At 38.0% G+C, this 13,204-nt stretch overlaps 1 protein-coding gene across 9 annotated transcripts in view; it reads left to right on the forward strand.

Moving 5' to 3' along the window:
* Positions 1-13,204, forward strand: part of Rbm6 (RNA binding motif protein 6) — a 120,081-nt gene that overhangs the window by 21,641 nt on the left and 85,236 nt on the right. For 4 of the 9 annotated variants that reach the window (XM_075964667.1, XM_075964671.1, XM_075964670.1 and 1 more), the window contains exons 3-5: positions 1,669-2,947; positions 3,884-3,973; positions 8,626-8,695. The exons of 2 other annotated variants lie outside the window; for them this stretch is intronic. In XM_075964667.1, coding sequence (XP_075820782.1) covers positions 1,669-2,947; positions 3,884-3,973; positions 8,626-8,695 — 1,439 coding nt within the window. Of the gene's footprint in view, positions 1-1,396; positions 2,948-3,883; positions 3,974-8,625; positions 8,696-13,204 lie in introns of all 9 variants that reach the window. 3 more of the 9 variants (XM_075964668.1, XM_075964673.1, XM_075964672.1) reach the window with 2 other exon arrangements.

Genomic DNA, 13,204 nt, shown 5'->3' on the forward strand with positions numbered 1-13,204 from the left:
TTGCCTATTTAAATTCCTTAATCTTTTGGTATATTGAAACAGGGTCTCATTCTGTGGCTGAAGCTGGCCTTAAATTCAGGATTATCCTCTTCAACATTCCAAGTAATAAAATAGGTGTTTACCACCATGTGTGACTGTCCCTTAATCTTTGACCAAAGCCAAAATGTGTAAAATGCTCTAGTGTTTAGCTAAAGGGAGTTTGGTAGTATGAAAGACTGGGCAACTCTTGTTTATTTATTGAGTTATGTAAATTGAGAGTATGTTTTGCCTGGATGTATATATGTCATGTGTGCCTGCTTCCCGAAGAATCCAGAAGAGGGTGTCAGATCCTCTGGAACTGGATTATAGAGGTTGTGAGCTGTTATGTGGGTGCTGGGAACCAAACCTAGGACCTCTGGAAGAACAACAAGAGCTCTTAACCACTGAACCGTCTATAGTTCTGTTCCAACTATACTTTTGTTGTTGTTTGCTTTTCTAACTGTTAGTATTTTTAAAATAATGTTTCATTGCAGTAAAAAGTTAGCTTGAGCCAGGTTTTGGTGGCCCACACCTTTAATTCCAGAACTCAGGAGGCAGAGACAGGCCAATCTCTGTGAGTATGAGGGCAGCCTGGTCTACAAATCAAGTTCCAGGACAGTCAGAGCTGTTACACAGAGAAACCCTGTCTTGAAATTAGCTCGAGGCTTTAGAATTCGGTGTGTCAACTTCTTTACTTGGGACATGGATATTATGCTTAAAGATATTATGTTCTAGGTCACTTTCAGATTTAAACTTTTTAGATAATTTAGCTTGGCAGAGATGACTTAATATGTTTTATGGTTGATTGATATTGTCTTCGATACTGTTGGGTAGTTACAATTGTACCCAGCTGAGGGTTCTTCAGGTAGAGCCACAGTAGAACTGGGGTTTAGTGCTACTACTGGTCATGAAGATATACAACTAATCTTCCTTTTTGACCTTTATTCATCGGATTGAATAAAATCCTTGATGTACATACAACAAAATAATTTTGGAATTTTTACCATCGGGTGTATCAATGAGAAAGACACATTCTGAAACTTACAAGAAATTTTACACTTTGAGGCTGAGCATGGCTGCTTATTATTATAATTCCATTACTCAGGAAGTAAAGGATTGCTTCAAATTCAAGACCAGTCTGGTCTATGTAGTGATTTCTAGGCCAGCTAGGCTACATAACGAAATCCTATCTTAAAAACAAAAGAATAAACAAAACAACCAAACAAATAGAAAATTGCATTGATTTCCCTGACTCCACATGTATAGTAATTGTCATGATGACCTTGGAATTTTAAGTTCCTTGACGGTAGAAAATGGGAATTTTTGTAGCATGTTCCTTTGTTAGCTTATCTGGTATTGCGGATTTTCCCTGTTGCAGGACTGGGTGAAAGCTTTTTCTGCAGCAGTCATGTTGAAAACCTTGTGTTGACTTACCTCGTGTTCTGAAATGGGAGCATAAAAGTTTACTCGGACACCTCGTCTTAAAATAGCAAAACTTGCTGTTTTCTGCAGATCTAGGACCTTGTTACAGAACTCTGCCCCCCCAAAATGTGTTTACAGAAGAATGTGCTGTGATTAGAGAAGAATATGCTGGTGTGTAGATTTCAAACTCTCTGGACAATATGAATAACGCTGTCTTTGTTTCTACAGTGGGAGCCAAGAAGAAAGGTTTGCTCCCGGGTGGAACAGGGATTATCCTCCTCCTCCCCTTAAGAGTCATGCTCAAGAGAGACACTCTGGCAACTTTCCTGGCAGAGATTCACTTCCCTTTGATTTCCAGGGGCATTCAGGACCTCCCTTTGCAAATGTAGAGGAGCATTCTTTCAGCTATGGAGCTAGAGATGGACCACATGGTGACTATCAAGGAGGGGAGGGACCTGGACATGATTTCAGAGGAGGAGATTTTTCATCCTCAGATTTCCAGAGCAGAGATTCAGCGCAGTTGGACTTCAGGAATAGGGATATACATTCTGGGGATTTTCGGGATAGAGAAGGAACACCTATGGACTACAGGGGTGGAGATGGTACTCCTATGGATTATAGGGCTAGGGAGACACCTCATATGAATTACAGAGACAGGGATTCTCACCCTGTTGACTTCAGAAGTAGAGATGTTCCTCCATCTGACTTTAGGGGGCGGGGCACATATGATTTAGATTTTAGAAGCCGAGATGGACCCCATGCAGACTTTAGGGGAAGAGATTTATCAGATTTGGATTTTAGATCCAGAGATCAGTCTCGTTCTGATTTTAGGAACAGAGATGTATCTGATTTGGACTTCAGGGATAAAGATGGAACACAGGTAGACTTTAGAGGCAGAGGTTCAGCTGCTACTGATCTAGACTTTAGGAATAGGGATACACCACATTCGGATTTCAGAGGTAGACACCGTTCTAGGACTTACCAAGATTTTAGGGGCAGAGAGGTAGGACCTTGTATGGAATTTAAAGATAGGGAGATGCCTCCTGTGGATCCAAAAATTTTGGATTACATTCAGCCTTCTACACAAGAGAGAGAACATTCTGGTATGAATGTGAACAAGAGAGAAGAATCCACACATGACCATGCAGTAGAAAGGCCTTCTTTTGGTGTTCAGAAGGGAGAGTTTGAGCATTCAGAAACAAGAGAAGGAGAAACACAAAGTGGAACCTTTGAACATGAATCTCCATCAGACTTTCAGAACAGCCAAAGTCCGGTTCAAAACCAAGACAAGCCAAAGCTTTCTGGAAGTGAACAGCAGAGTTCAGATACTGGTCTGTTTAAAGAAGAAGGTGATTTGGACTTTCTTGGCCGACAAGACACTGATTACAGAAGCATTGAATACTGTGATGTGGATCACAGGTTGCCAGGAAGCCAGATTTTTGGCTATGGCCAGAACAAGTCTTTTCCACAGGGCAAAATGTCCCGAGATGCCCAACAGGAACTTCAGGTATGTTGATGAGGTGGTTCATAATACTTTTCTCAAGGGTGAAGTGTAGAATGCAAAATGTTCAGTCCCTCAAGTCTTATACAACTATTCAAAAGCAAACTTTGTATTTGAAAATGGAATAATGGAGTTTAAATATCCAGAGAAAGGCCCTTGACCCAGAGCATGTTTTTGATGTGTGTTTTAGTCGTTTTGTTTTATTGTGCTTATTTAAATGACCTGTGATAAATTGATCTTAAACTATCAGTCTTGGGGAGTGGGTCTCACAGCTTTTGGAGTCCTTGTGATTTGGGATTTATTTTCTTATTTAAGTTCACTTAGAGAATGCTTAGAAATGTTTTTGCAGTCATGAGGATATGATGTTAATGTTGCAAGTTTCCTCTTACAGCTAGCTTAATTAGCTTAAATGTTAAGTTTCTTAAATCTAAGTGAGGAGAGTTATATACTTGCAATTTAATTACGAAAATTATCTTAAAATAGATTTTACCCATATCTACTGCAGTTTCTTTTATTTTGTGATCTCTTTCTTTGTGTGTGTTTTCTTTTTTTTTTTTTTTAAGACAGGTTTTCTCTGTGTTGCCCCAGCTGTTCTGGAACTCACTGTGCATACCAGACTAGCCTTGATCTCAGAGATCCACCTGCCTCTGCCTCCTAAGTGCTAGGATTAAAGACATGTACCACTATGCCTTGCCTGTCACTTGGTGATCTTACTACTTAGTAACCAAATAGTAGGTTTTGAGAATTTTAGAACATGCTTTTTTATTATATTAAGACTCCCTCAGTAAGCCTTGTTCTTAGCATACTTATAATTCAGTAATGCTAGGGAAAAAATGAGAGAAAATTTTAAGTTCTCATTTCTTGACTGTATTTCATGTTGGGTTTTATTTTACATGTAAAAATAAATCTATTTGTGAAATAACTTTACATTCTGAATTCAAGGATCAAGATTATAGGACTGGCTCAAGTGAGGAGAAGCCTAACAGACTTATTCGATTAAGTGGGGTGCCAGAAAATGCAACAAAAGAAGAGGTAAGGCATATGTTCTGTCTCTGTCAATTAAAAAAAGAACCAGGTGTGGTGACACATGCCTATAACTCTAGCACTTCGGAGATAATATGCAGAAAGATTGACAATTGAGGCCAACCTGGACTAATTGTGAGAATTTGTCTCAAAATTTAAAAAAAATTAAAATTCACTTTCAGAAATTACAGGTTCACAGGAGCATGTAAAGAAATGTACAGAGTCAAGTGTTGTGATAGATGTCTGTAATCAGTACTTAGGATGCTGAAACAGAAGATGAAAAATTTGAACCCTAGGAATGGATAGTGGGGCAAGGTAGATATAAGCAAGTACAATGATACTTATGTGTGTACTTATGTATGAAAACACTACAATGAAACCTATTATTTGGTATGCTAACTAAAACAATTCGGCGCCAATGTTGGGCTTGGTAACAGAAGCCAGAACTGAGCCTGGTAGTATAGGCCTATAATCTTAGCCCTTCAGGAGATTGAGTCAAGATTGTAAGTTCAAGGCTTACCTGGGCTGTAGAATAAGATCAGGACAGCCCAGGTCTTTTAATGAGACCCTGTCTCAAAATAAAAGTTTAACTGGGCAGTGGTGGTGCACACACCTTTAATCTCAGCATTTAGGAAGCAGAGGCAGGCGGATCTCTGTGAGTTTGAGGCTACAAAGCAAGTCTACAAAGTAAGTTACAGGACAGCAAGACCTGTTGCACAGAGAAACCTTGAACCCCCTCCCAAATAGGTATAAAGAACTGTAGACACAGTGTTTACTTTGTTCAATTCCCAGTACTTCCCACCTCCCACCCACAAAAGGAGACCAGCCTGGGCCAGCTACATAGCCACTTTATTTTGATAACTAAATAACCAGAGAAGGCGTAATTAGTTTTCTTTCAACCTACCTTTTCCAGAGGTAACATCTAGAATAACTATAGTAAGTATCTAAGTCAGGAAGTAGTTTTGGAATAACATGTACAGCTTATTCGATGTGTTGTAAAATGACACATGACAGGGATCTTCAGACTTGATAATCATTCTTGAAACTGTTGTATCAGGAGTACATACACAAAGATGCAGTTGATTTACAGTAGTAAAGACTGGGAGCCAGGTCGGGTGTGTTGCCATATATATTTACTCCTAGTACTCAGGAGGCAGAACTGGGTGGATCTCTGAGTTCCAGGTTAGCCTGATCTACAACATAGTGAGTTCCAGTACAACAACATAGACCCTGTCTCAAAAACAAACAAAACTGGGAGTGCCTAATTGCTCTGTTTCAATGGAATTTCTGGCCAAATTATGACAGAATTTAGGGAAGAATTATTTAGGTTATTATTAGAAGTAAAACTATGTCTTCGTGAAAGGCTAACAAGCATTAGTTCATTTAATTATTACAATGTCCTATGAGTAAGTACTTTTAATCCATTAACTCCACTGCTGGTTGGAAAGCTCTTATTAGAAGTTCTTGGGACCAGATGTGTTTCAAGTTTTATGATTTTTAGATTTTGGAATATTTATGTAAAATTTGCTAGCTTGACATTCCTAATCTGAAATCTAAAGTTCATATTTTGAAATACTTTGAATTTCAGAGATTTGGGGATTTTGTTTTGCTTTTTTTTTCTTGGTACACAATTACAATCTCACTGTGTAGCTTTGGCTGGCGTGCGTTTTGGTGTGCTGTGTAGATATGTGCTTCGTCCTGGATCCAGCCTTTTTTTTTTTCTGAGACAGGCTTCCACTGTGTAGCTTTGGAGCCTGTCCTCAAACTCTCTGTAGACCAGGCTGGGCTCAAACTCACAGAGATGCACCTGCTTCTGCCTCCCAAGTGCTGGGATTAAAGGCGTGCGGCACCACTGTCTGGCATGGATCCAGACTTTTTGTTAAGGATATTCTTTCTGTATCCTACACCAGGCACTGTGGTAGGCTCTGAATAATAGACCAGCGAGTATTATAAAGTTGTTACCTTCACAAATAATATAAAAACAAGCAAAAGATAGACAGTAGAGGCTGAAAAGATGATTCACTGGTTTAAAGCGCTTGCTGCTCTCTTAACGGTCTCAAGTTGAACATGTTGGGCATCTTACAACTGACCATAATTCTAGCTCCAGGGAATCTAAAACCCCCTTACTAGCCTCTGAGAGCATCTGCTCTCATCTACACATAGACACAGACAAATGTGCAAATACCTATACATAGACACTGACACACATACCATATAATTTTAAAAAGATTGAGAGATAAACCAGGAGGCAATGGCGCATGCCTTTAACCCGAGTACTTGGGAGACAGAGGCAGCATTTGAGGCCAGCCTAGTCTACGAAGCAAGTTCCAGGACAGATAGAACAACACAGAGAAATCCGGCCTCAAAAAAATCAGAGAGAGAGAGAGAGAGAGAGAGAGAGAGAGAGAGAGAGAGAGAGAGAGATTGATTTTTGAGAAGTGGTAAAAAGAACTACTGGATTTGAGACCAGTCTAGGCTTCATGAGATCCTGTGTCAGACATCAACAAAAGATTTAGAGTGTCATCAGGATTGGGCTGTTTTCTCTTTTGAAAAATCACATTTTTATTTATTTCTTTATGTGTGTACATGTATGTAGCAACAAGTGTTTGCATACCACGGCATGCTTGGAAGTCAGAGAACAATTTGGTTTTATTTTTATCTTTCTTTTGTGTTTTTGTTTGTTTATGAAGGTGACTCCCTCATGGTGGAGGTTGGATCTTCCTTCCAGACCCTGGATTAGGCACAAACCATACTGTTTTCACAGAAAGATCCTTTTTTAAGCAGGGAAGAAAAGTTAAAGTGGCTGCTTTCTGACTCAGACAAAAAAACAATAATAAATGACCTTGCAGCTGTAATTTTTAAGAGGAGAAAAAGGGGAGGTCTTTGTTAGAATGGATTAATTTGCTGTGGTAAAGGAAATAGAGGATGATGGAGGGGGTACAAGGGAAAGGGGTATATTTGTCCCAGAGGGATAAAGTACTGCCTCTGGATAGGGAGGAGACAGATTTGGCACATAAACAAAAGGCAGTTTATAAAGGTAAGGAAAGGATGAAACCACATGTTAGGATGATGTGGTTAATTTTAATTGGGTATGCTTTTTAGGTGAACCAAAGGGAGCTTTTGATAGTGGATTTTGGTAGTCAGCCTCAGGAGGAAGAGGTCAAATAAGGGAGTAGACCTTGGTGAATAACTTTAGGAATGTGACCTAATGGTTTTTTAGCAAGGCAGAGGGAAAGAGGAAGAGCGTCAAGACCCGCCTAAGCCACATGCATGAGTGGGCTAGTGTCCCTTCATTTGTTCCTTCAAATGTCCCTACCAGCTGAGCTATCTTGTCAGATTGAGGATTGGGCCATTTTAGATTGAACTCAAACCTGACAGAACAAATAACTAGATTAAGTTCTAGTGCTAAGGCCCTGGACTGGACTAGATTGTACTTAGTGCATTATTTTTAACATGAGCCATTAAGCATTAAAGATTACACACAGCAATTAAAGAGAGATTTGGAATATATATATATTTCAAAACCTGTAGTCTTTAAAGCCTTGCTTTTTTGCCTTTTCGAAGAGTGCTGGGTGTGAATCCAAGGCCCTGAATATGCTAGGCAAGCTCTCCACTACTGAACCACACTCTATTTATTTATTTATTTGTTTGTTTGTTTATTTATTTATTTGATTCTGGAGACATGGTTTCTCTGTGTAACAGTCCTGGCTGTCCTAGAACTTAACTTGGAGACCAAGCTGGCCTGGAACTCAACAGAGATCCTCCTTCCTCTGCCTCCCAAGTGTTGGGATTAAAGGCATGTGCCACCACGCCTGGCTCCTGAGCCACATTATTAACCCAGCTCTCCTGCCTATGTATGGTATATTCAGTTTCTGTTTCTTTTTCTCTTTGGTATGCTGCCTCTACCACTTCACATTGAGTTTAGCAACCTTGAGCTCTGGCTAGCTGGGATCATAGGTCTGTGTCATCATGCCCAACTTCATTTATTTATCACCCTTTGAATGTATAGAGTGAGTATGGTTCTTCAGGCATTCTGTGTTTTGTGAGTTGGTCAAAGAAAGAGGTTACTCCAAAATGTAATTTTAGGCTCTCTTTGGCAGCAGAGAGGTCCAGCCTCTGATGGAATGAACCTTGAGCAGCCATACAAAGGCATATTTATCGGTTGTTACACAAAGTTGTTTTTTCCTAATTAAATTCCTTATACCAAAGTCCCTGATCTAATCTATATGTTTTTCTGAAGGAAAGCACCACACCCTCACACTTTAGTCTTTATTGTGCACTGTTTTCAGTACCCAGTAATCCAAGAGCTTCAGGTGTGCCTTATGACCAAAGTCGTGCGAAGGCTTTAAAGCTCCCTCAGAAAAACAATTCTATAAGTCACAGAAAACTATCACTATTTTCCACAATGACTTCTTCAAGGTCAAAGTACTTTTAAAAAATAACTGTTTAGTCTAATGCTTACCCTAGATACAGTGAAAACACTATTCATTCTAATGTTTACCATAGATAGTCACTCTGCTAGATTCTTACAACATCGTTTAATTTGTCTTTATAAAATAATCCTTGCTTTAAATTGTATAGAGTGAAAACCAGTAGGGAAATATAAACATTAGCATTTAACTATAATTTGTATCATTAGTGTAAATGTCATATTTTTGCAGATTCTTAATGCTTTTCGGACTTCTGATGGCACACCTGTAAAAGAGTTGCAGTTGAAGGAGTATAATACAGGTGAGCTCTTGATGTGCATGTAATCTTGGATTAGGAAGAGTCTTGGACAGATGTCTCTGCATTATGTGCTACTCAAAAATTTTGTTTTTAAGAAATCACAAATAAGATTTTCAGAAGTTTCCTGTTGTTGTCTTCAAATAACAAGCAGCTTTAGTCTTAACTGTGGTTCTTTGTATGGATGTTTATTCACACGTGGGCAATGAGGATGCATGCTCCAGTTCTTCTGAGTGCCTGTGAGATATAAAGTGAGTGCTGTGGCATCTGTCCTTGACTGTTTTATATGATTAAATTATTAAACTTGTTATTTATGTTTTTCATAATGGTGGGATGCTTATATTTGAGCCTAGTGAAATTTAGTAAGCTTACTGTATATAAAGTTTCATATTTCATTGTTTCAAAATGAAATTTAACAGCTTACCAGAGAAATTGTTCAAACTTGTAGTTTCTCCAACTTTGTGTTGCTCTGACAAGAATTCTGCCACAGCTCAGGCTTCGAAATCCATGAATAGGTCTAGAAGAGCTTTCTCTTCAACCTCTGCAGTCTGAAATGCTGTGTATGCTTCTAGTATTTTGATTGCCACCTTTGGTCACCTCCTTTAAGCCTTACTATAGGCAAGTGAAATTCCGCACACTCAAAGTTTTGCTGAATATTTTTGGGACTCCATAATATGAAATAGATTAAGAATAATTGGTTTGGCAGTAGTGGTGTACACCTTTGATCCCAGAACTCAGAGGCAGAGACATGTGGATTTCTGAGTTTGAGGCCAGCCTAGTCTATAGAGAGAATTTCAGAACAGTCAAAACTATACAGAGAAACCCTGTCTCGAAAAAAACAAAAATCAATGAATAAGTAAGTAAAAATAAAGGCAATCTTTTTTTTCTAGAATTTGAATTGAAGAGCATTTACATTTTATAGAATATAGAGAATCACAGTAATATATTTAAAGGCATCTTCAAATTACAGTGTGTCATATTTTGGAGGATATAGTTCATTTTTATTATTTGTTTAATCTGTTATTATTATTAATTTTTTTCTAGTCCTGAGGATTGAACCCAGGCTTTTATGTGTGGGCTGGGCAAGCTACTAACCTGACCTTATAGTTAACTTTTAAATAAGTTACAATGGAATGAAATTTTGCGGAGGAGGAGGTTTGAGACAGGATTTCTCTGTGTAGCCCTGGCTATCCTGGAATTTGCTCTGTAGATCAGGCTAACTAACATCAAATTCAGAGATTCACCTGCCTCTGCCTCCCTAGTGCTGGGATTAAAGGTGTCACCATCACTGCCCAGTTTGGAATGAAATTTTAGTATCTAATGAGATAGCTTCTTTTTTTTTTCATGGGTTCTGCAGTGAAAAGCACAAAAATAAATTATTGTGCTTAAAATAATGTGGTTTTTAAATCTACAAGTGTATTTTTTCCTGTAATTAGAGAGGAAACTTAGAAGTATTATTTCTCAGAAAACAATTATTTGTTTTAAATAAAACATGACTAAGAGTAGATATGTTATTCTTGTGTGCCTTAATTTTGTAGGTGTTTGTTGCATGTGTCTGATATATTCTCTGAGAACTAAAGATAGAATTTATAGGGTAGATATGCTTTTTAATTTATAGGGTGATAACCTCAGTTTCAGTCTTGTGTCATGAACTGCTTCCATTAAGTATTGATATCGTTAGTAAAGCAGCCATTTAAACTCTTTAGTTTCTGTAGTACTCAACGATTTCCATTTCAATAGTCAGGTTTGCAAGCAAGGTAAAATTACATAAGTGTGTAGGATCCAAAGAGGAAGTATTTAAGTTTGCTAGCTGTAATGGTTCCTAGAATCATAATTGACAGACTTAAGGTACTGATGCATATATAAAATTGTTTAGGATGTTAAAAACAATGACCTTTTGTTATATGACATGATTGTATATTCAATATGTAGTTTCTTTTTTTAATGAATACGTTACTAGTTCCATGACCGGTTTTATACCTGCAGGTGACAGGTAGAATGAACTTTAAATGATGCCTGTTAGATCATGGTATCCTTATGCCTAAAACCTTTGTATATAGCTGTCTACCTCATATGGAAGAAATCCCCAATTCCTTTTTCTAACTTATAAATCAGACTGTAAGCTGGTCTATGACTGTGTGACCTCTTTCTGTATCAGTTTTTAACTTCTGTTTTTGTTTTGTTTTGTTTTTTGTTTTTCGAGACAGGGTTTCTCTGTGGCTTTGGAGCCTGTCCTGGAACTAGCTCTTGTAGACCAGGCTGGTCTCGAACTCACAGAGATCCTCCTGCCTCTGCCTCCTGAGTGCTGGGATTAAAGGCGTGCGCCACCACCGCCTGGCAGTTTTTAACTTCTTATTATCTGTAGCCAAACCGATCTTGTCTTATGTCTTTGACCAGTAACTGCTCATTTCTTTGTCAGATCCTTTTAACTGCTTCCTTCCTTTTGATCTCCACTTATCTTCTAGGATTTATTTCTTGGCTTCCCTTTTAACTTCATTTTGAAGCTTTACCTACTGTCACTCCCATAGTTGGCTTGTTTTTAAGTTCTTATTGATTATATATAGAGAGTATATTACTATGAACACATTTGTGTGTTTTTTCGTTTGATTTATTGATTGAGACATGTTTCTGTGTAGCTCTGGCTGCCCTGGAACTCGCTCTGTAGACCAGGCTGGCCTCGAACTAAGAGATTCACCTGTCTCTGTCTCCCAAGTGCTGGGATTAAAGGCACGTACCACCACCTGGCGCTAAACACCTCTTAATCTTTGCTTCTCATATTTGTTGCTTGGAGGATTACCTTTCTTGTTTGAACTTCAGGGAGCTCATCAAATCATAGACCTCAATTAGAGGTAACAGGATTAAAAAAGAATTAATATCTAAAGAGATGCTGATGTTATTGTTATTTACAGAGATCAGAAATATTTATTTGTTCTATCTGTAACCCACCTGTCTCTGTCCCCAAGTCCTGGAATTAAAGGCCTGCACCATCACTCCCTTTTTAAAAAATAAATTATTTTTACTTTATGTGTATGAATGTTTTACCTGTGTGTATATAAGTGCACCCTATGTGTGCAGTGCCTACAGAGAGACCAAAAGAAGGTATTGGAATCCCTGGAACTGAAGTTACACAGTTGTGAGCCACCATGTGAGTGCTGAGAAATGAACCCAAGTCCTCTATAAGAATACTGGGTTTTCTTAACTCCTGAGCTATCTCTCTTGCCACTGTTTTTATTTTGTTCTTATAGCTCAGGCTTGACTAGAATTTGTTATATGGTTTTTATGCTTCTGAAGTGCTGGAATCAGGTATCTGCCACCATGCCTGATTTAAGAAGGTGCAGTTTTGTTTTATAGACTGACCTCAAACTCCTGAATTCCAGTGATCCTTTTTGTCTCATCATCATTGTTGGCTAGGACCATAAGCAAGTACCACCATACTCTGTTGCTCTAGGAGATAGTTTTTAAAAAGTACTATTTGCAGTCTTAAAATGTATTTGAGGGCTGGAAAAATGGCTCAGAGGTTAAGAGCATTGCCTGCTCTTCCAAAGGTCCTGAGTTCAATTCCCAGCAACCACATGGTGGCTCACAGCCATCTGTAATGAGGTCTGGTGCCCTCTTCTGGACAGCAGGCATACATGCAGACAAAATATTTTATTATACATAATAAAATTTATTATACATAATAAATAAATAAATATTAAAAAAATTTAAAAAATGTATTTGAGTTTTTACCTGGTATAGTGGCATACACCTTTGATTTCAGTATTCAGTAGCAAAGGAAGTAGGATCTCTGTGAATTAGAGGCTAGCCTGCTCTACATGATGAGTTTTAGGATGGCAATTCAGAGACCTTGTCTTTAAAGAAAAATGAATTTATAAATTTTTAAAATTTCTTTTAAAAATGTCTAAAAAATTGTATTTTAAAATTCTAAAGTCTCAAAGATCATTACAAACAGTAAGCCCTAAGAAACCTTGAAAGGTACAACTTATTTTAGTCTCACTAAATGCCTTTTCTCTCTTTAAATCAAAGAAGAAAGAATTAGTCAGGTTACATTATATTGTTATATTGTACTATTACTATATACTATAGAAATTCCTGGCAACTATAGAGGCTATGTCTGAATTGATGGTTAAATAGTATTATATTATTAGCATATGTTTTTCAACCCCAAAGTGAATTAGCATTTATGTGCAATTTCTAGAAGTAGAGCATTGAACAGTGAGTGGGCCGATTTAATTTTAATTTCTAAAAATATGCACTGAGAGTAAAGTTTCTTTCCTTTTGTTTTGGTGCTGGTTGTTGGACCTAGCTAGGGATCTTGCATCCTAGGTACATGCTGTATTCTTAAATTCCTTGGTATAGTGTTTCCTGTTTCGTTATTTTAACACTGTAAGTAATTTAAAACCGTGTATTGCTAATTAAAAATTTCAGCCATACTGATTGCACATGCCTTTAATCCCAGCATTAGAAAGGCAGAGGCATGGAGGCTTTTTTAGTTTGAGGCCAGCCTGAGCAACA

Source organism: Microtus pennsylvanicus, chromosome 3, assembly GCF_037038515.1.
Source record: "Microtus pennsylvanicus isolate mMicPen1 chromosome 3, mMicPen1.hap1, whole genome shotgun sequence".
NCBI classification, from domain to species: domain Eukaryota; kingdom Metazoa; phylum Chordata; class Mammalia; order Rodentia; family Cricetidae; genus Microtus; species Microtus pennsylvanicus.